General features: G+C 55.4%; 1 protein-coding gene across 1 annotated transcript in view; it reads right to left on the reverse strand.

Annotated features, from left to right (window-relative positions):
• SULT2B1 (sulfotransferase family 2B member 1) overlaps positions 1–20,604 on the reverse strand; it is a 64,497-nt gene that overhangs the window by 9,537 nt on the left and 34,356 nt on the right. Inside the window, exon 3 of the mRNA XM_049622303.1 lies at positions 2,054–2,242. Coding sequence (XP_049478260.1) covers positions 2,054–2,242 — 189 coding nt within the window. The remainder of the gene's footprint in view (positions 1–2,053; positions 2,243–20,604) is intronic.

Genomic DNA, 20,604 nt, shown 5'->3' on the forward strand with positions numbered 1-20,604 from the left:
GGGGGGGTGAGGGAGCTGTTCTGTATCTTGGCTGCGATGGGGGTTGTATGACCGTATGTGTCTCTCAAAACTCAGACCTCTGAGGGAAATGGAAAGGAATGGCCATGTTCCTAGAAGCATTACTCCTGACCGTCAAAGAGCGCAGACAACCCAAGTGTTGATCAACTGACCAATGAATACACAAAAAAGCGGTAGGCCCAGAGAGCAGAGAGCAGGTTAATGGTTGCCTAAGGTTTGGGGCCGGGGAGGTGGGGTTTGGGGAGTGATGGCTGATGGGTATCTTGTTCTAAACGTTCTAAAATGGATCGTGGTGACGTGTTGCACAAATCCGTGAATACATTACTGCCATAGAATTGTACACTTTATTTTGTAAAGATTTTTTAATGTTTACTTTATCTGTTTATTTTATTGATAAAAATTTTTTTTAATTTTTTTAACGTTTTATTTATTTTTGAGACAGAGAGAGACAGAGCATGAACAGGGGAGGGTCAGAGAGAGGGAGACACAGAATCTGAAACAGGCTCCAGGCTCTGAGCAGTCAGCACAGAGCCCGACGCGGGGCTCAAACTCACGAACTGCGAGATCATGACCTGAGCTGAAGTCGGACGCTCAACCGACTGAGCCTCCCAGGCGCCCCCTAATGTTTATTTATTTGAGAGAGAGAGAGAGAGAGAGAGAACACAAGTGGGGAGGGGAAGAGGGAGAGGGGAGAGGATCTGAAGCGGGCTCTGGGCTGACAGCAGAGAGCCCAGCGCGGGGCTCGAACTCGCGACCCGTGACATCATAACCTGAGCTGAAATCAGACGCTTAACTGACTGAGTCACCCACGACGTGCCCTGAACCGTACACTTTAAAATGGATAAACCGCATGGTATGTGAACATCTCAAAAAGGACCCCTCACAGAACTCTATCGGAGAGCCATATTTTGAAAATTTTCAAATATATTTTGACAAAGACATGAAGTAGTCATGCTAGAGAAGGGAAAGCCGAAGTCTGTCCCTGCTCTCCCTAAAAGCTGCCCCAGGGGGGGGGGGGACATTGAGGAAAGTCACCACGGAGCCTTGCCTTGGCTCCAAAGGGATGTTTCATCCGCCGTGCGCCACCCCACCCCCACCCCCCCATTCCCAGCCTCTTCCACAGCCTCATTGATCTCCTCTTGTTCCTTGGATTCCCTCAAGCCTCCCCCGACCCCGGGGCCTTGGCGTGTGCCATTCCTCCCTCGTCTAGGACACCCTTTCCCACTCAAACGCCTCTGCGGCTTCCAGATCTCCGCACGAACATCTTTTCCCCCTCAAAGCCTGCGCTCATCCCCCAGACGTTCTCTTGTTACCTACATTCAACGCTCTCTGCACCTTTCCTCGAGGTTACCAACCCCCCCCCCAACCCTAATTATATAGTCAAAGGAGTGCGCGCGGGTTTACATAAAGCCTGTCTCGCCCGAGAAACTGACAAATGTCTCCCCAGGTCACAGTCGCGTCTGCACCCATGGCAGAGAATAAGCAGCGTTTCGGGGAGGGAGGGAGAAAATGAAGATCGTCCCTCCCTCCGCCCCCACTTCCTTCCGCAAATATTTACTGAATGGGTGGCAGGCACCGACTTAGGCTCCGAGAATACAGCCGCGATCCAGGCACACTAAGCTGTCTGTCCTCCAAGAGCTCATGTTCTAGTGGGGGAGGGGGTGGGGGGGGGGGGAGACCGGAGGCTAAATCAACAACCAAAAACACAGCCAAGTGGCCGGTGGAGACAAGGGCTGAGAAGAAGAGTAGAGGCGAGTTCAAGGGGATAGAGCGCGACAGGGTGGGGACAGGTGCTGCAGCCCAGGAGGCCCCGGGAAGGCTTCCCCGAGGACGAGGAGCCCACTTGGTTGTGGGGGCGGAAGAGCGACACCTAGCGGAGGGGTCCGCCAGTGCAAACGCCCAAGCTCCAGGTTCTGAGCAGATTCAGGCCTTCCCCCCACTGTTTCCTCTGCCTCCTTCCCCTGGGTGCACCCGTCTCAGCCTCTGTGGCCACCTCCTCCCCACCCCACCCCCAGCAACCCCTCCCAGCAGGTACCTGACTTGGGGTAGGTGATGATGAAGATGTCGTCGTCCTGCACATCAGCGTTCTCGACCATGCGGATGCTCTCGGGGGAGTAGATGCCCACGGGGAAGGGGATCCCCTTGTACCTGAAGTATTCGCCTGACAACTTCTGGCTGTAGGAATATGGGGGAGACACCGTGAGGACCGGGGAGGAGACGAGGACTGAGGTCACCCCCGGAGGCGCGGTGGGGGAGGGGGGTGCGGCAGAGAAATCTCAGGGCAGGAGGGATGGTGAGCAGGGAGACGGGGGAGGGGTACCCCGCTAGCTAGAGAACCCTGGCGGCAAACTTTCCCTGAACCTCATTTCTTCATCTGCCAACTGGGAATGGTTTACCAGGACCCCACAACAATCCTATGCGGTGACAGTGATTAGCATCCCCCTTTTAGGAATGAAGAGAGCGAGGCACAGAGAGGTTGGGTGACTTTCCCAAAGCCACACAGCCGGTCGAACATGGAACACTCCACATCTGCAAAGTGGGGTTAAGTGCTTTCCTTATATCGATTCTTTGGCCCAACCCTCGAGGGAGAGGCGAAGTCCCCCCCCCCCCCCCCGTCCATGTTACCAACGAGGAAATCGAAGCCACAGAAATTATGTGTTGTGCCCACTCTTTTGTGCAAGGCCACAGGGCTGGCAAAGCCCACTTATGAAACCCCATCCAGGGGTCACCATGAGGCTGAGATGCCCTTTTCATTTTTTTTAGGTTTATTTACTCATTTTGAGAGAGAGAAAGAGCGGGTCAAGTGGGGGAGGGACAGAGAGAGAGAGAGAGAGAGAAAGTCCCAAGCAGGATCCCCACTGCCAGCCCAGAGCTTAACGCGCAGCTTGAACTCATGAAACGGGACATCGCGACCTGAGCCGAAATCAAGAGTCCGGTGCGGAACAGCCTGAGCCACCCAGGCACCCCCCACCCCCACCCCTGCAACTGAAACAGTGTTACGCTTCAGCCCCTCGCTTGACCTGCCTTTCCTGAAAAAGCCCCACCAAGGGACCACAGGGCCATACCCGGAAGTAACATTTTCCCGGGTGAGCTGTTTTAAAAGCCATCCACGTACCCCACTGTGTCTTTCCACCCGGAGCTTTCCCCTGGGGGGTCTCCTGCCCCTGGCATGGGAGAGGGGGTGGGCATTTGGGGGACCTGGCACAGAGCCAGCTTTGGATCCTCTGTCGGCCCCCTCCCCTGCCCCTCCCCTACTTCGGACCCTCTGTCTCCCTCTGACTCTGCCCCTGCCCCACTTGGGTGCCCACGGGCTCTCTCTCTCAAAAATAAATAACCATTAAAAAAACCCAGCAAGGTGACGCAGAGGTGGGGATACCTTTTACTGAGTTTCCCTGGGGGTATTTATGAGGTCCGCAGTCAGGGAGCGTGGTCGCATTCGTGCAGGCCGGCTGGCTGCAGGAATTCCCAGAAGAATTCCCAGAAGTCGCATCGCCGCCTCCCCTGTCCTAGGGCATCTGGCGTGAAAGTATGTGCGGGAGGAGGAGACACAGGTTCAAAGGGGATGAAGCCAGAAGCTACTCTGTGTCATTTTTCTGGACCGGTTAGGAGGGTCTGTCAGCTTTCAAAATGAGACAAGTGGCTGTCACTTGCTCCCTCCCCCTAAATCAACATCCCTCCCCCCCACCTAGGCTTGGAGTCGCACACATTGGTTCCTCTGCCTTAAGGAGGACCCCCTTCCGAGCAGTGTAAGCTTGGGGGGGGGGCCTGCAAGCTTCCGGGCTCCCTGCAGAACTCGATCTGAGTTCTGAGCCAGGACACTGTGCTACTTTGCGTTGGTGTCCCGCTAAAGTACACGGAGGACAATACATTGAAATGGCGCGGGGGGGGGGGGGGCGGGGGGGAAGTACGTGTGTAAGTAGGTTACCCTGTCTGCTATGGATACTCTTGTTATATAAAGAGGGTTGGGGTCCACACAGATGAAAACTCGGAAACACAAGGGGCTGAGCCAACGATGAGCCACGAGCGTCCAGACCCCATGATTTCAATTATGGGAAGTTCAAGTACAGAAAGTAAGGTAGAAGGTGCTAGAAGGCAGGCGGCAGTTATCCTTGGGAGGAGGGGCTGACAGGGTGGGGGCAGATGGGGGTCTGGTGGCGGTGGCGGTATGCCTACCTTGCAAAATTCCTTGAGTTGTTGACCAAAGATCCGTGTTTTACTTTAACAAAGTATTCAGTTAACGAATAAACAAAACAGTAAAGGGGACGGGGTGGGGGTGGGGGGAAACCTTCCCATGAAAACACCTGTTTTAATTTTATTTTGTAACTATTTATTTATCTATTTACCTTAAAACCACGGTTGTTTCTTTTCAAATGTTTGTTTATTTTGGGGGGGGGAGCAAGCAGGGGAGCGTCAGAGAGAGAGAGAACCCCTGCTAATTTTGTTAAAAAATAAGGACAGTGGGAAAATATAATGCGTCAATAGACACAAAAATAATTAAAATGGAGCCCTGCATGCAATAAATCTGGGCGAGAATTACTGTTTGGGGGCTTTCTTAAGATTTTCGGGGCGCCTGGGTGGCTTGGTCGCTTGAGCGTCCGACTTCGGCTCAGGTCATGATCTCACAGTTCATGGGTTCAAGCCCCGCGTCGGGCTCTGTGCTGACAGCTCGGAGCCTGGAGCCTGCTTCGGATTCTGTGTCTCCCTCTCTCTCTGCTCCTCCCCTGCTCACACGCTGTCTCTCTCTCTCAAAAATAAATACAGATTTTTAAAAAATTTAAAAAAAGAGATTTTATTTATTTTTTTATTAATTTTTTTAACGTTTTTTTATTTATTTTTGAGACAGAGAGAGACAGAGCGTGAACGGGGGAGGGGCAGAGAGAGAGGGAGGCACAGAATCGGAAGCAGGCTTCCAGGCTCTGAGCCGTCAGCCCAGAGCCCGACACGGGGCTCGAACTCGCGGACCGTGAGATCATGACCTGAGCCGAAGTCGGACGCTCAACTGACTGAGCCACCCAGGCGCCCCGAGATTTTATTTTTTAAGTAGTAATCTCTACACCCAACACGGGGCTCAAACTCACAACCCTGAGATCCGGAGTCCTCCATCAGCCAGAGTCAGCCGGGCCCTCCTACAATTATCGTGGCCAGACACACAGTAAGCCCTCAGCACCTTTTAGTCACTTTACTGCTCAGTGATGACGTCATTTCCCCCCCAAAGGTTGAGTGTGGGTGTGGGCTTGGTGATGTCACTGGTTGCTAGGCAGATGAGCCCAATGAGTGGGCGCTCCGAGGTGGTCAGTTACCATCAGGCCGACTGGGGGCCAAGTGCCTGGGCCTTGGCTCTCTCCGTGCCTTGGGCGGCGGATCTCACCTCCTGAGCCTCAGTGGCCTCATCTGTCAAATGAGGATAATGGTAATCTCTACCCCATGGTTTTAATCGCACCTGAGGATTCAAAGGGATAATCTAGGTTAAGCGCTTGGCTTCTGATAACCACTCCGGAAACGAGCTCCCTTTAGTGGGCAGTGCTATTTCAGTCTTTGGTCTGACAGCAACTTGGAGAAATTTCCTCCCCAGTTTATGCGACAGGAAAACGGATCCTGTGCCTGTCAGGAGTCCCTGAAACAGTCTGTGACTGCATACATGAATAAATATGAGGGTGTCCCCCTCCCCCAGACCTCCCCCCTCTCCCAGCGTTTACAACCTGCAAATCGAGGGTCGTCGCCCCACCCCAGGAGGCCCTGGGGGAACATGGTTGGTGCTCAGCCAGTATTTGACTAACTGAATGAATGTGGGGGTTCCTTCATTCATGTGAATGAAGGAAGGGATTTCCCTAGAAAAAAACGAAGTCAAGTCAAAGAGCTTTTGTTATGACCTCCCCCCCCCCCCCCCCCCCGCCTCAGTGGTTCTCGGTACCCAGCCCTTCAAAAATCCCCTGTTGGGCCTTTAGAGATGCCCAAAGTCTGCTCTCTTTGCAGGCCTCTTTCCAAACCTCACGACCGTGCCCTCTGAGCCCAGAACAAGCGACCGCTCAATAAATGAATCAATCGGTATCCGATAAATAACTGAGGCATGAACGCGGTAGGGTTGGGATGTCCCTCCGTGTTACCACGGCTACAGATAAGAAAAGGAAGATTAGGAAGGGGAAGTGGTTTGGCCAAGACCATAAAGCAAGTTCCAGGCAGGGCTGGGATTTGAACCTCAGCCCTGCAGACGGTTTTCTGTTCCAGTCCCCCCTTCCCCACGCACCCCACCCTCCAGCCGAATCTCTCCAGCGCGCTGAGCATCATTCCCCCTTCCGGTCCTTTGGATCTGCCAGTCCTCCAGCCAAGACTTTGGTCCCCTGTCCTCATCTGCGCTAGAGTGCAGAGGCCACGGAGCCCCCACCCGATTCCCGCGTGGCCGGACCTCACTGGGTGTCCTAGAACAGGTGCCGTGTGCCTTCTCTCCCAACCTTGTAAATCAAACCTGGCCCCGGTGTGACCTTTCCACTCGCTGGGTGACAAGCCCGCCGGTGTCCCCACACCATGTGTCCCACACCAGGCACACAGCAGTGGCTCGATGGGAGCAGAGGCATGGGGGTAACTATCGAGCTGGGTCAGAGGCCTGCAGGAGAAACAGACAGTGGGGTCCACGGCCAACACGACGGGCAGCTGGTCAAGGACCCACTGAGCCTCCCAGAAGATGCCTGGCCTGCCCTGCTCCGGAGACCCCACCCCCCCCACTCCCGGACACGAGAGTCTAATGGCCCAAGGCATCGGCCCTGAGGCCTTCTACCCCACCGTGTGCCAGGCGCTGGCCCTCCTTCTCTGTCCCCACTGCCCCCATCCAGCTCTGGTCTCCTCCTCGCCCCCCGGGCCCTCAACCCAGCCTCCTCAGTCTCGTGGCCTCCAGTCCCTCCCGCCTGCCCATCCCGCACCTGGCTGCAGCCCCTCAGCCCGGAACTCAACGCCCTGCATAGCCTGGGTCTGCCCATTTCTCTGCCCTCCTCAGACCTCTGACTTCCCTCTGCCTCCAGCAGGGGAGGGGGTGGGGGGTGGGGGGCACTCATAAAGAAATTCTTTTTTTAAATTTTTAATTTTTTTTTAACATTTATTTATTTATTTATTATTGAGAGACAGCGTGAGCAGGGGAGGGGCAGAGAGAGAGAGAGGGAGACACAGAATCCGAAGCAGGCTCCAGGCTCCCAAGCGGTCAGCACAGAGCCCGACGCGGGGCTCGAACCCACACACCGTGAGATCCTGACCTGAGCCGAAGTCGGAGGCTCAACCGACTGAGCCACCTGGGGGGCCCCACTCATGAAGAAACTCTCAGCCGAGGACACACAGACTATCAGACTTCTAGAACCCCATGAAGCGGGTATTGAGAACATCACCTCGTGCCAGAAGGAACGGAGGCCCAGAAAGGTTAACGCGTTTCCCTAAGGCCACACAGCCACCTTCCTAGGTGGTCTCGGTAGGTACCTGTCAAGGCACCTTCACCCCTTCCCTCTGCCACGAGGCCACAGTGCGTCCGTCACATTCAGTATTTTATCCCCGGTGCCTGGCACACCCGTGCCATGAGCACATCGGGGTCCCCAGCTCAGATCCCCCGGGGGGCGGGGTGCTTCGTCACCATCTCCAGGGGCAGCGACGGTGGGGAAGGCAGACAGGCTGAGGTTGGGTAACCTTGGATTTGAACTCAGGCTCCGCTACCAGCTAGCTCTGTGACCTTGAATAACCTCTCTGGGCTTCTGGACCAGGAGGAAGGATTAAAAGCCAGGGTCCCCGGGTCACCTCCTTGCTGATCTCGCTGCTTCCAGCGCACCACCCCGCCCCCCCCCCCCCCCCCCCCCGGGGTCGGTTCTCCGCATTGGTTAGAAACTAACTAGGCTGGGGGCGCCTGGGTGGCTTGGTCGGTTAAGCGTCCGACTTCGGCTCAGGTTATGATCTCATGGTCCGTGGGTTCGAGCCCCGCGTCCGGCTCTGTGCTGACAGCTCAGAGCCTGGAGCCTGTTTCAGATTCTGTGTCTCCCTCTCTCTCTCTGCCCCTCCCCTGTTCATGCTCTGTCTCTCTCTGTCTCAAAAATAAATAAACGTTAAAAAAAATTTTTTTTTAAATAAAAAAAAAAAAAAAAAAAGAAACTAACTAGGCTGTTGGCTCTCCTTTGTCAGAAACCCTCCCAGCCCTTCAGGCCCAGGCCTGCCCCACAGCCCTTGCACTGACTGATCTGTCTCCCATTCCGTGACTCGCACCCTCACCTCCTGCCTGTGCTCCAAGATCACCCCTGCACTTTGTCCCTGAGGCCTCGGCCACCTGCCCTGTTTACAGCTGAGCCTCCCCCTGCGTTGTTTTCTGGAGCCCTTGAGAGGCTCCCTCCCTCCCTCCCTCGAGGGTTTATGCCTTCCTTCTGGCGAGAAAGCTCCCGTGAGACTAGGGATTTTAGGTATTTGTTTTCTTTTGTTTCCCTGTCTCCATTCCCAGTGTATCCCAAGCACCCGAATACCCAGGGAAGCCCTTCAGTCAACATTCGTTGAAGAAATAAACATAAGGCTGGGGCGCCCCGGGGAGGCTCAGTGGGTTGGGCGTAGGACTTCAGCTCGGCTCGGGTCATGATCTCGCGGTCCGTGAGTTCGGGCCCCGCGACGGGCTCTGTGCTGACAGCTCGGAGCCTGGAGCCTGTTTCGGATTCTGTGTCTCCCTCTCTCTCTAGCCCTCCCCTGCTCACGCTCTGTCTCTGAAAAATGAATAAACCTTAAAAAAAAAATTTTTTTTAAATAATGCTGAGAGCGCCCCCTTGGCACAGCGATCCCCACGACGTGATGCGCCTGAATTCATTTATTCCCTTCACAAAGCTAGGAGGTGGGTGGTATTTCTATCCCCGTGTTACAGATGCGGAATGGAGGCACAGAGAGGCAAAGTCACTGAGCTGATGTCACACAGCTACGGAGGGCAGAGCCGGGATTTGTACCCAAGCGGGTGTGGCCCCTAACCACCAAGGGCCATGAAGTAGCCCCCGAATTCGATTCTTTCCAGGTGTGCTCTTTCTGGGCAGGGGCTGTGGGGGGTTCGGGATGGGGGGGGTGGTCAAGGAGACATGGGTTTGACCTCACATAACCTCTCTGAGTATGTCTTCACCTGCCTCCCCTTGGTCACGGGAGTATTTAACTCCTTGGGGAATATTATTATCATATTGTATTGCATTATGTACTGTATGTTAAAATATCTCACTGAACTATACATCTTTTTTAGTTTAATTATTTATTTTGAGAGAGAGAGAGAAAGCACGAACAGGGGAGGGGCAGAGAGAGAGAATCCCAGGCAGGCTCTTTGCTGTCTGCACAGAGCCTGACACAGGGCTCGAACCCACGAACCTCGAGATAATGACCTGAGCCAAAGTCGGACTCTTAATTGACGGAGTCCCCCCAGGGGCCCCTCCCTGAACTATCTTAATGTAAGCAGATTAAAAAAAATTTTTTTTTTAAATGTTTATTTATTTTTGAGACAGAGAGAGACAGAGCATGAACGGGGGAGGGTCAGAGAGAGAGAGGGGGACACAGAATCTGAAACAGGCTCCAGGCTCTGAGCCGTCAGCCCAGAGCCCGACGCGGGGCTTGAACCCACAGACCGTGAGATTGTGACCTGAGCCGAAGTCGGACGCTTAACCGACTGAGCCACCCAGGCGCCCCAATGTAAGCAGATTTTAAAGCAGATTCTCTCTCGGGGAGCCTGGGGTGGGGGGTTGCTCTGTTGGTTAAGTGTCCGATTCTCAAGTTTCAGCTCAGGTCATGAGCTTGAGGTTTTGCGAGTTTGAGCCCCAGTTCAGGCTCTGTGCTGACAGTGTGGAGCCTGCTTGGGATTCTCTCTCTCTCTCTCTCTCTCCTTCTGTCTCTGGCCCTTCCCTGCTCCCACTGTCTGTCTCTCTCAAAAATAAATAAATAGGGGCGCCTGGGTGGCTCAGTCGGTTGAGCTTCTGACTTCGCCTCTGGTCACGATCTCACGGTCTGTGAGTTCGAGCCCCGCGGCGGGCTCTGGGCTGACGGCTCGGAGCCTGGAGCCTGTTTCGGATTCTGTGTCTCCCTCTCTCTCTGCCCCTCCCCCGTTCATGCTCTCTCTCTGCCTCAAAAATAAATAAACGTAAAAAAAAAAATTAAAAAATAAATAAATAACCCCCCCCCCCCATTTTAAAACGGCTTCTCTCCCTCTCCTGCGTGTTCACCCAAGAGCAACGAAGTCGTATGGTCACACCAACATCCGCACTCACACGTTTATAGCAACACTGTTCGCAATCGCCCCAAAGTGGGAACGCCCCAGACGTCCTTCAGCAGGTGCGCAGGCAAACGGGGACGTCCACACTACGCGCACTACTTGGCAAAGACGAGAAGCAGCCACTGAGAACGACCACCCATGGATGCGTCTCGAAGGTAGAATTCCACCTATGTGACCGTGGCCCCCGAAGACGTCCGCATCCCAGTCCCCAGAGCCTATGTGAGGGTGTTACGTTTGCAGGGAAAGTGGGATCTTACAGCTGTGGTTACGGGAGGGGTTTCGAGATGGGGAGATTATTGGGGGCCGGGGAGGGGACCCTAAATGTAATCACAAGGGTCCTTCTAAAAGGGAGGCAGTGGGGGGGGGGCTAAGAGAGAAGCCAGGATCACGGAAGCCGAAGGGAACGAGGAGAGAGCTTGCAAGAGGCGAGTGGCTGCATTTGGAGGCAGAAAAAGGACTCCAGAGCCAAAGACCACAGGAAGCCTGTCGGGGCTGGCACAGAAGGAGAATTCTCTCCCAAGAGCCTCCAGGAGGGACGCGCTCCTGCCGACACGGGGATCTCCGCGCAGTGGCACCGAAGCCAGGCTTCTGACCCGCTCGCAGCCACAGGGGCGTGTGGTTAATCGTCGCAACCAACAACGGGAAACCGACAGGACGTTTTCCAGAAGGCAAAGCTGTACAGAGACGAGATGTGGGCGAGGGGGTAGGAGTCGAGGTGGGGATGGGGCGGGGGGGCGGTGAGGCGCAACCGCCAAGGGGGGATGGGACCCGTTCTGTACCCTGAGGCTGGTGATGGTTACACAAATCTATACAGGCGCTAAAATTCGTAAACCTAAACATGCCCCCCCCCCCAATCGACTTTACTGTATGATCTTCTTTTCTTTTCTTTCCTTAATGTTTACTTATTTTTTGAGAGAGAGACAGAGACAGAGCGAGAGAGGAGCAGGGGCAGAGAGAGGGAGACGCAGAATCCGAAGCAGGCTCCAGGGTCTGAGCCATCAGCACAGAGCCCGACGCGGGGCTCGAACTCACGGACCGTGAGATCATGACCTGAGCTGAAGGTGGAGGCTTAACTGATGGAACCACGCAGGCACCCCATCTTTTCTTTTTTTTAGTGCTCTCTACGCCAGATGTGGGGCTTGAACTCCCAACCCCGAGATCAGGAGCCCCACGCTCCAGTGACTGAGTCATCCAGGTGCCCCTGTACGTTTTTCAAGACAGCTCTCCATATCCCCGGAAGCGTTAGGCCTTCTTGCCCGAGACGGGGTCAAATTGCTCCATTCAGCCCGCGAGGATTTATTGAGCACCTACGGTATGCCAGAGGCTGGGGCGCAGAGTAGGCGGACAAACAAACAAACAAACAAAAAGCCCTATTGTGGTGTGTGTTTGAGTGGACAAAAATGAACCCCAAACGTTTTAAATGTGGTGTATCGGCCGGTGATGGGGGCAGGTGGGGTAGGCGGGGGTTAGGGAGTGTGCGGGACAGGCTGCGATTATATATAGATATATTTTAAGTGTATTTATTTGAGAGGCCTGGGAAGCAGTATGGGGGGGGGGGGAGCAGGAGGGCGGGGAACGGTGTGTGCAAAGCGGAGGAGAGAGAGGGGGCTGCTGGGATTTGGGGGGCTGCAGGGGCACCGCCCCCTTCCTGCGAGCGGCCCCACCCTTGAGGAATGCAATCGGGCCGCAGGATGCTTTTAACAGCCAGCCTGCCAGCCTGCTGACTCATGGCGGGGGCCTGTGACCAACCTGCCTTTCTCTGGGGGAGCCCTGCCAGACTCCCCGAGCCCAAGCTGGGTTCACCGTGCCTCATTCCCAGGGCACACCGTGCGGTCTCCAGCCCAGCCCCATGCCTTGGCCTGGGCCCTTCTTTGTGGCGGGAGCGCCTTTCCTCACCTCCCGAAATTCCAGAAGCTTGGAGCCCATCTGGGCAAGCCTCCCCATCTCCTCTGGGCACCTCCTTCTCAGTGCCATGACTCACGCCTTGGCCGCAGTCCAGAGAGAAACCAGGCGCTTTTCACTTGCCCGCTCTTGGGGTTGGGGGGCGGGGGGGATTATAGAGTCACCTCTTTGGGAGATCACTTGGCAACATTTTAATTATGCAGACCACCCCCTCTAAAGCAGGAGACAACCCCCCCCCAGGCGCATTGTTATATTGTTATTCGGCTCAGCATCCTGTTTGCTTCTTTCACAGCCCTTTTCATACTTAGTAACTAATTTCTTTGGCTATGGACTTCTTAAAACCAGTCAGGCCCCACTAGTAGGGGAAGGAAGAGGGAGCGGAAATTCTCCTTCTCCCGTGTCCCACCTCCAAGAATCAGTGATGTAAAACATCGTGTATGAAAAGAAAATCCCACCGGGGCGCCTGGGTGGCTCAGTGGGTTAAGCGTCCGACTTTGGCTCAGGTCATGATCTCGTGGTTCATGAGTTCGAGCGCCGCGTCCCTGTCTGGCTCTGTGCGGACAGCTCGGAGCCCGGAGCCTGCTTCCGATTCTGTGTCTCCCCCTCTCCCTGCCCCTCCCCTGCTTGCACTCTGTCTCTGTCTCTCAGAAATAAACATTGGGGCGCCTGGGTGGCTCAGTCAGTTAAACATCCGACTTCGACTCAGGTCATGATCTCCAGGTACATGGGTTCGGGTCCCGCATCGGGCTCTGTGCTGACAGCTCGGAGCCTGGAGCCCGCTTCCGATTCTGTGTCTCCCCCTCCTTCCACCCCTCCCCCGCTCATGCTCTGTCTCTCCTCTCTCAAAAATAAATGAACATTAAAAAATTTTAAAAAGGATTTAAAATAAATAAGTACATAAACATTAAAAAAAAAAAAAGTTAAAAAAGAAAAGAAAATCCCATTAGGGCGGCTGGGTGGCTCAGCTGGTTAAGCATCTGGGACTCTTGATTTCGGCTCAGGTCAGGATCCCTGGGGTCATGGGATCCAGCCCTGTGACGGGGCTTTAGGCTGAGAAGATTCTCTCTCTCTTTCTCTGCCCCTCCCCCTCCCAATAAAAAAAAAAAAATAAAAGAATCCCGTGAGCACATATGGGACCGGTTCCAATGAAACGTTCTCATGTGTGCCTCTTCCTTCAAAACGCATCACAAATAAGGACGGATAGTGGTTTGGGTCTGGGGTAGTTGTGAGACTAGAATTTTCCACGTCCTGGCTTCCGTACATCTTGAATTCTGAATTAAATCATAGTGGCAGTGACTGCTGTGTGCTTGCCACCCCCCACCCCTGCCCTTGGCTCGTGGGACCAGAGACATCTCAGGGGACTTGGAAACCACCGGTGGAAGCACCTGACCCCAAACATGTGACCACATGGCCTGAAGCCCTTGGGGCTGGATGATGACCCCTCCTTGAAGTTCTACTGTGTTAAGCACCTCACGTGGGTGGGGCTTGGGGGGGGGGCATTTAAGTCCGCCAGACTTGCTTAATGAGGCACATGCGTATTTGTCTTTCTCTTTAGAAAATCTAAGTGGAGGAAGTGGGGAGGGGCCACGTGGGTGGCTCAGTCTCTTGGTTTCAGCTCAGGTCACGCTCTCACGGCTTCGTGTGTTCGAGCCCCGCGTCCGGCTCTGTGCTGACAGCTCAGAGCCTGGAGCCTGCTTCAGATTCTGTGTCTCCCTCTCTCTGACCCTCCCCTGTTCACGCTCTATCTCTCCCTGTCTCAAAAATAAATAAAACGTTAAAAAAAAAATTTTAGAAGCACAGGCAAACATAGGCACAGGGGAGCGCTCAGGGCTCCTCAGATTTCTTCTCTCTTTCCCCTCCTCCCCCCCCCTCTCCTTCCAAAAAATACGGATTTCCTGTCTTACACGGTGCCCTGCACCTCGATCATTCTTTCAGGTTAATCTGCAGCCATGTCGTTCCGTTTATAGCTGCAGGCTCTGAGCCCTCAGCACAGAGCCCGACGGGGGGCTCGAACTCACGAACGGTGAGACCGTGACCTGAGCCGAAGTCGGATGCTCAACCGACCCAGCCACCCAGGCGCCCCTCTTTTTTTTTTTTTTTTTTTTTAACGTTCATTCATTTTTGAGAGACAGAGAGAGACAGAACCTGAGCGGGGAAGGGGCAGAAGAGGGAGACACTCAATCCGAGCAGGCTCCAGGCTCCGAGCCATCAGCACAGAGCCCGACGCAGGGCTGGAACTCGAGAACTGCGAGACCATGGCCTGACCCGAAGTCTCTCAACCGACTGAGCCCAGCCCCCAGGCATCCCAGAAATGTCTTAATCTTAAGGGAATTTTGACAAGCGCACATCCTCACGCAGTCCGAACTCCCATCAAGATATGCAAGGGTCCACGGCCCCAGAAAGTTTCCTCCTGTCTCTTCCTAATCTGTCCCCGCCCTTGCCCGAGTGGTGACCTCTGTCCTGCATTTACCTCAGAAATTGAGCTGTCTGGTCTTGGCTGTTCTAGAACATTCATCTTATGGAATGCATTCTGGCACCTGCCTTCTTTGCTGAGCATAACGTCCTCGACATTCCCTGGTGTCTGCGTGTATATTCGAATTTTTTCCTTTTTTGCAGCTGAGTAGAATTCTACTGCATGAATCAATCACCGCGTGATTATCCATCCATCCCCGTGTTCACGGCTGTTTCTAGATCAGGCTGTTCTGCCTAAAGCTGTTGCAATGTCCTTGCCTACGTTCGCATTTCTTGGGGCAAACAACCAGGTATTTTCTCTCTCTCTCAAAAGAAGTAAACTTAAAAACTTTTATATCAACTTTTAGGTAGTTTTTTAAAAACACGTGAGATACATCACTTTGATATATTACTTTTATAATAATTGTAAAGAAAAATCTAGCTAAAGAAATGAATCACTCCCTTCAAATTCTCAGAGCTCTTCGTACTGTATCCCCGGCTTTGTCCCTCAAGGGCCAGCAGACTCATGGCGCCCCCACCGGCCCCCACCTCTCCTAGGTCCCCACACCAGCACGACCGGTGTTGTTCTGTACCCACCATCGAGTTCTAATTGTTCCCTATATACTCTACGCTCCAGCACACCTCGGATGTCTGTGTGTGCTGCGCCTTTAGCCAGGGGCTCCTTTTGACTTCTCTCGCTCTCCTTTGTCTCTCTCCCTTGCAACATGCATCCAACGGAACTTTCTGTGATGATGGAAACAGCTCGCTCCGCGCCGGCCAGTATGACCTCCGCTTGTCTGCGTGTGGCTCCTGAGCCCTTGAAATGCGGCCGTGATAACAGGGGCCCTTTTAGTTCTATTTAATTAGTATTGATTTCAACCGCAACCCTGACACTTTACTCGGTTGTGAGAAAACTTTTTAGGCAGGTTTGGAACAACTCGGGCCTGGGAATTGACTTTTCGTAGCTGTAACGGGGTGAGGTCTATTTTTGTTTTTAATGTTTATTAAATGTGTTTATTTTTTATTCAATTGTTTATTTAATTTTTTTAAATGTTTATTTATTTATTTTTTTGAGAGACAGAGAGAGGCAGAGCGTGAGTAAGAGAGGGGCAGAGAGAGAGAGAGACACAGAATACGAAGCAGGCTCCAGGCTCTGAGCTGTCGGCACAGAGCCTGACGCGGGGCTCGAACTCACAGAGCGCGAGATCATGACCTGAGCTGAAGTCCGGCAGCTTAACCGACTGAGCCACCCGGGGGGGCCCCACGGGGTGAGAGCTACATGCCCATCAAGTCTTTCTGATGGGAGTTTGGCATCTCCTTGGAGAAAAAAACCCGCTCAGCCTCAAAGACTTAGTATGAAAAGAAGAATGGAAAATATTTCATCCATAGTTTGTTCTATCGGTTACATGTTGAAATGGTAACATCTCAGATATAGCGGGTTAAATAAAATACAAAACTGAAATTAAGCGGGCTAAATAAAATACAAAATTGAAATTAGTTTTGCCGGTGTCTTTTGCCACTTTTTTTTTTTTTAACGTGGCTACTAGAAAATGTTTGCCTGGGGGTTCACGCTGTGCATCTGTGGGACAGCGTTGGTCTGGAGGGTGGACAGACCACAGACTCATTGGTCCCGTGTGGGTGACAGCCTGTTCTTTCCCTCTGAGGTCCCCTCTGAGGGGCTTGGGGGGGAGGCCCTGGGAGCAAAGCTCAGATGTGCGAGTCCTCTCTGGGCCTCAGTTTGCCCACCTGTAAAATGGGAATCCTCACATCGGCCGCCTCACAGGGCTGTTGTGAGGTTGGAGGGAGGTGACCCACACAAAGCCCTCAACCGGCCTGGCGCACGGGGAATGCTCTGGAAGGCTGTAATTATTACCGTTCTTCACCCAGACCCCACCCTTCCTGGCACCTGAGTTCCTGGCTCAGGAGGGGTCACAGGATTTGGAGAAGGAGGAGAGAAAACCGCAGAAACCCTGACTCAGCAGAGAGTGCCCGGGTCTGACCCGTCCCCAGGCATCACCCCCTCTGCACCCATTTCGCAGACGCACAGCTCCAAGCGCCCCCGTCTGCCCCGCGGGTCCCAGCCAGCGAGCCATGTGGCACATCCTTGTCCGCTGTAGCCAAGTCGTCTGGTTCAGGCCTCACCGGCAACACCAGCATCTCCCTCCTTGCCTCGGCATTCAATGCTACCAAGGGCCCGCCGGGCACCGCTCTCCCCCCCACCTTCCGCAAACTGGGCTGCTCAGTTCTTTCCAAGTGGGTCCTCGGATGCTCCCATTTTCCGGCCCCTAAAGAGCACGTGGGAGTCTGGGGAGGGGGGTGGCTGTGAGCATCTCCCAAGGCACCTTCTTTATTCGAGGTGGCCCGGAGACCCCTCCCCTCTCTGCCCAAATCTGAGGCCCAGATTCCACCCAGGCGACAAGGCCCAATGTCTTATTGTTTATTGCTCGGGACCTTTTTATTAGCGGGCCCCTTCTCCTTGGGCCAAGCAGCTCTGGGGACCGGCAGGGCTCTAGCCATAAAAGCTTTGGGGTGGCTCAGCCCTCCCCAGGGAAGGAGAGGGCGGGATTGTAAAACCTGGCCTGGGGACCTCAGCCATAAAGAGGCAGAGATCAGAAAGGGCCTTGCACGAGGCTCTCCAAGATCAGAGGGAGGGAGGGGTGGTAACCACAGGTCCAAATGCCTGCTTGGCTTCCCCTCGCCTTGACTCCCTCCAGGAGGGGCTGGCCCGGAAATGTGGCGGAGCACAGGAGGCGGCCTACTAAGCCTCCGGTCTGGGCTGGGGCCCGCTTCCCCTTCCTCGTCTTGCTCATCCCAGCCAGGGCCTGCGAGTCGGGCAGGCTCGGTTCAAATCCTGGCTACACCCTACTTGACAGCTGTGTGACCTCGGGCAGCTTGCTCAACCTCTCTGGGCCTCCGGTGTCTCAACCATAAACGGGATGATAAGAGCTAGTCATCTGCGCGGGTTAATCTCACTTGTTGTGAAGGCAAGCGGCTGAATGTGTGGCAGGCACCCGGTGCGGTGAGCGCATACGCAAGGGCGAAAAGGGACGAACGTCCCCTGGGCCTGTGTCGCCTTGGGCGCCACGGACCGTAAGCTGAACATAAACTGCCCACGCGTCCTGCCTGCCTCCCGCTTTTAACATTTCCCTTGGCAAATTCTTATTTTGCCCTCGGGACCCCCTTTTGGTACACGGGACGCCCACACAATTTATAAGGCTTGATTTCTAACAAACCCCGTGAACGAGAACATTCTGAGCAGCATTGCCTTGCGGGTGTCTCTGGGCTCCTCAACCGCTATCCCGATGAAATCCTTGTCCATTGCTTTTGGTTTTTTGGTTTTAGTTCTTTTAAATGTTTATTTTATTTGGGGGTGGGGGGAGGGGCGCAGAGAGAGAGAGAGAGAGAGAGAGAGAGAGACACGGAATCCGAAGCCGGCCAGGCTCCCAACCCTCAACCCAGAGCCCAACGCGGGGCTCGAACCCACGAACCCGCGAGATCATGACCTGAGCTGAGGTCGGATGCGGCTGCTCAACGGACTGAGCCCCGCCCCCGCCGTCCCCCATGGCTCGCTTTTTTAAAGAGACTTTTGTCCTGAGTGCCTGTACTCCGACGGCGAGATATCGGCTTTTTGGGCTTGGGGGGGTTGGTAAAAAAAATGGAATCACGCTGCAGCTGGCGACCTGTGATTCGTTCCTTTCGCTGGACATGAAGAGCCACTCATGGGGCGGCTGCGTAACAAGGGTCCCCATGGGAATGTCCCCACTGCCCTTTGCTCCCCTGTGATCCAGACTTGCCTGCTGTCTGCCCCTCCTCTCCCCTGCTCACCCGCCTTCTGGTCCTGCCTCATCCTTGTTCGGGGCTTGCCTCATCTTTCCTCCATTCACTCCTTGACATCCTTCTCAGAGACCTGCTGGGGCCCCGGGGTGGCCCAACTCTGTCCCTACCCGCGAACTGTCCACGGTTTGATGCGTGGGATGCCTTTGAAGCTGGAAGTGTGGTCAGGGACCAAGGATCCGAAATTGGGTGAGAAAGACTTTGCGGGAGAGAGGTCTTCCCCGGGCAAAGGAATGTTTGGATACATGCAAAGGCCTGAAGGTGGGAGGTCCAGGCCCCGAGAGCGGGTGTGGTGGCAACCAGGTGGGGCTCAGGCACTGAGGAAGGTGGGGACTGTGCGGAGAGGAGCTCCCACGGAAGAAGCAGGGTGAGCGGCGAGACCCCAGCCCTACTCCCCCATTTTACAGCCAGCTCCGTCTTGATCTCTAGTAAGTATTTCTGCTCCGGAGTAGGATTTCTCTGGGACAGAGCAATCTGTGTCTTAAACGTTTTAGAAACCATCAGGATGGGCGCTAGGGAGCCACAGAGGGAACTTGAGCTGGGGATGGCTACGGGTGGATTTGGAGATGAGAAAAGACTTCTCCGGGAATCCTCAGAGGAAACGAACATGCAAAGGCACTGGGGCAGAGAAGGCGAGGCATGTGGCCAGGGAATGTGAAGTCCTGGGGTACAGGCAGGAGGCCTGACCACCAGGGCCCAGAAAACCTTGGGACTGGGGGGAGAGGAGGGGCAGCTCTGGGAAGGACCGGAGACAGGGAGGCTGGGGTGAGGCTGGGGGTGGTGGGAGAGGAGGCGTGGGGGGGACAGGCAGAAGGAGGGTGTGGGTGGAGGGTCCAGCGACAGGACGGTGGGGCTGGACGCTGACACGCCTGCGGGAGGGAACAGCAAAGCCTGGGGTGACCGGGACCCACGTGGACATCCCCCAGATGGAAACCCAGGAGGAGGCACGATTCCGGGGAGCCCCTGAGCCCCCGCCCCACGCTGCGGATGGTGTGTGTCTTAGCAGCCCGGGAGGGGCCCAGAGGGGATGGTAGGGGCCCCTGGGAGACACAGCCCTCTGGGCCCAGGGCTTCCAGAAGCTCAGAGAAGAAAGTCCGAGGGGCTAAAGGCACTCACTCGGGCCTACACATGGCTCACGGGCGACGGTTCGTGACCCCCACTCTTCAGACGGGGACCCTGAGGCTCAGGAGGGCACGTGACTGGATCAAGGTCACGCACTGAGCGAGGTCTGGCTGTGGGGGAGCACAGAGGAGGGAGGCTCCCAGTTGGAGGGAAGCCTGGGGCTCTCCGGGGGGAGACAGGGCAGAAAGCCAGAGGGCCAGGAGAAAGGGACAGGAGAATGCGGAGCAGAAAATGCCAGGCCTTCCCGGAGCAGGGCGGGGACAGCCCGGAGCACCTCAGCCCCTCAGCCCCGGAGACACACAGCCCAGAGCCCCTGGGAGCTTTGTCTACATCACACAGCTCTCAGAGTTCAAGTGCTGGGACCCCTGGAGCCCGGGGAAGCTCCTGGCTGAGGGCAGGGAGGGCAGGGGAGGGGAGGGCAGGGGAGGGGCCCAACACTGCAGCCTGGGGTGGCTGGAGGGGCCCAGAAGGCCAGCGGACAGACTCACTCGCCTGGCCCGCCCGCCTGGCCTGCCGGAGAGTAAGATATCAGGGGTCGGAGATCAGGTAGGCAGAGCACCTTGTGATCTCGGGCTGGCTGCCTGCCCTCTCTGAGCCTCCACTCGCTCATCTGCAGACGGGCCACGGGCAGGGGCCGCGGGGGGAGGGGGGGTTGTCGCCAAGGCTGTGGAGGACGGGAGGAACCGCAGACTCCGGGGGCAGACCTATGGGGTTCGGGTTTGCTTCCGGCCGCCCCATCACGGCCGTGGCACTTTCCCTCTCGGCCTCAGTTTCCCCATCCAGAAAGTGGGTACCGGACGAGTGTCCGACTCACCCCCGGGAACAGAGGAGTCATGCTCCGAAGGTGGGGAGGGCTGTGCCCTGACCTCTGCCTCGAGGGCCGGGCCGAGGAGCCCAGGGCCCATCCTCCCGCCCTCCAAGCTCCCCGCCTGGGGACCCGGGGACCCGGGGACAAGGGCTCTGGCTCTGGGACCCAGCTGCATCCCGGACCCCGCCCACCCCTGCCGTCTCCCACCTCCCCCAAACAGAGCAGG

The sequence above is a fragment of the Panthera uncia genome (assembly GCF_023721935.1).
Source record: "Panthera uncia isolate 11264 chromosome E2 unlocalized genomic scaffold, Puncia_PCG_1.0 HiC_scaffold_19, whole genome shotgun sequence".
Lineage (NCBI taxonomy): Eukaryota > Metazoa > Chordata > Mammalia > Carnivora > Felidae > Panthera > Panthera uncia.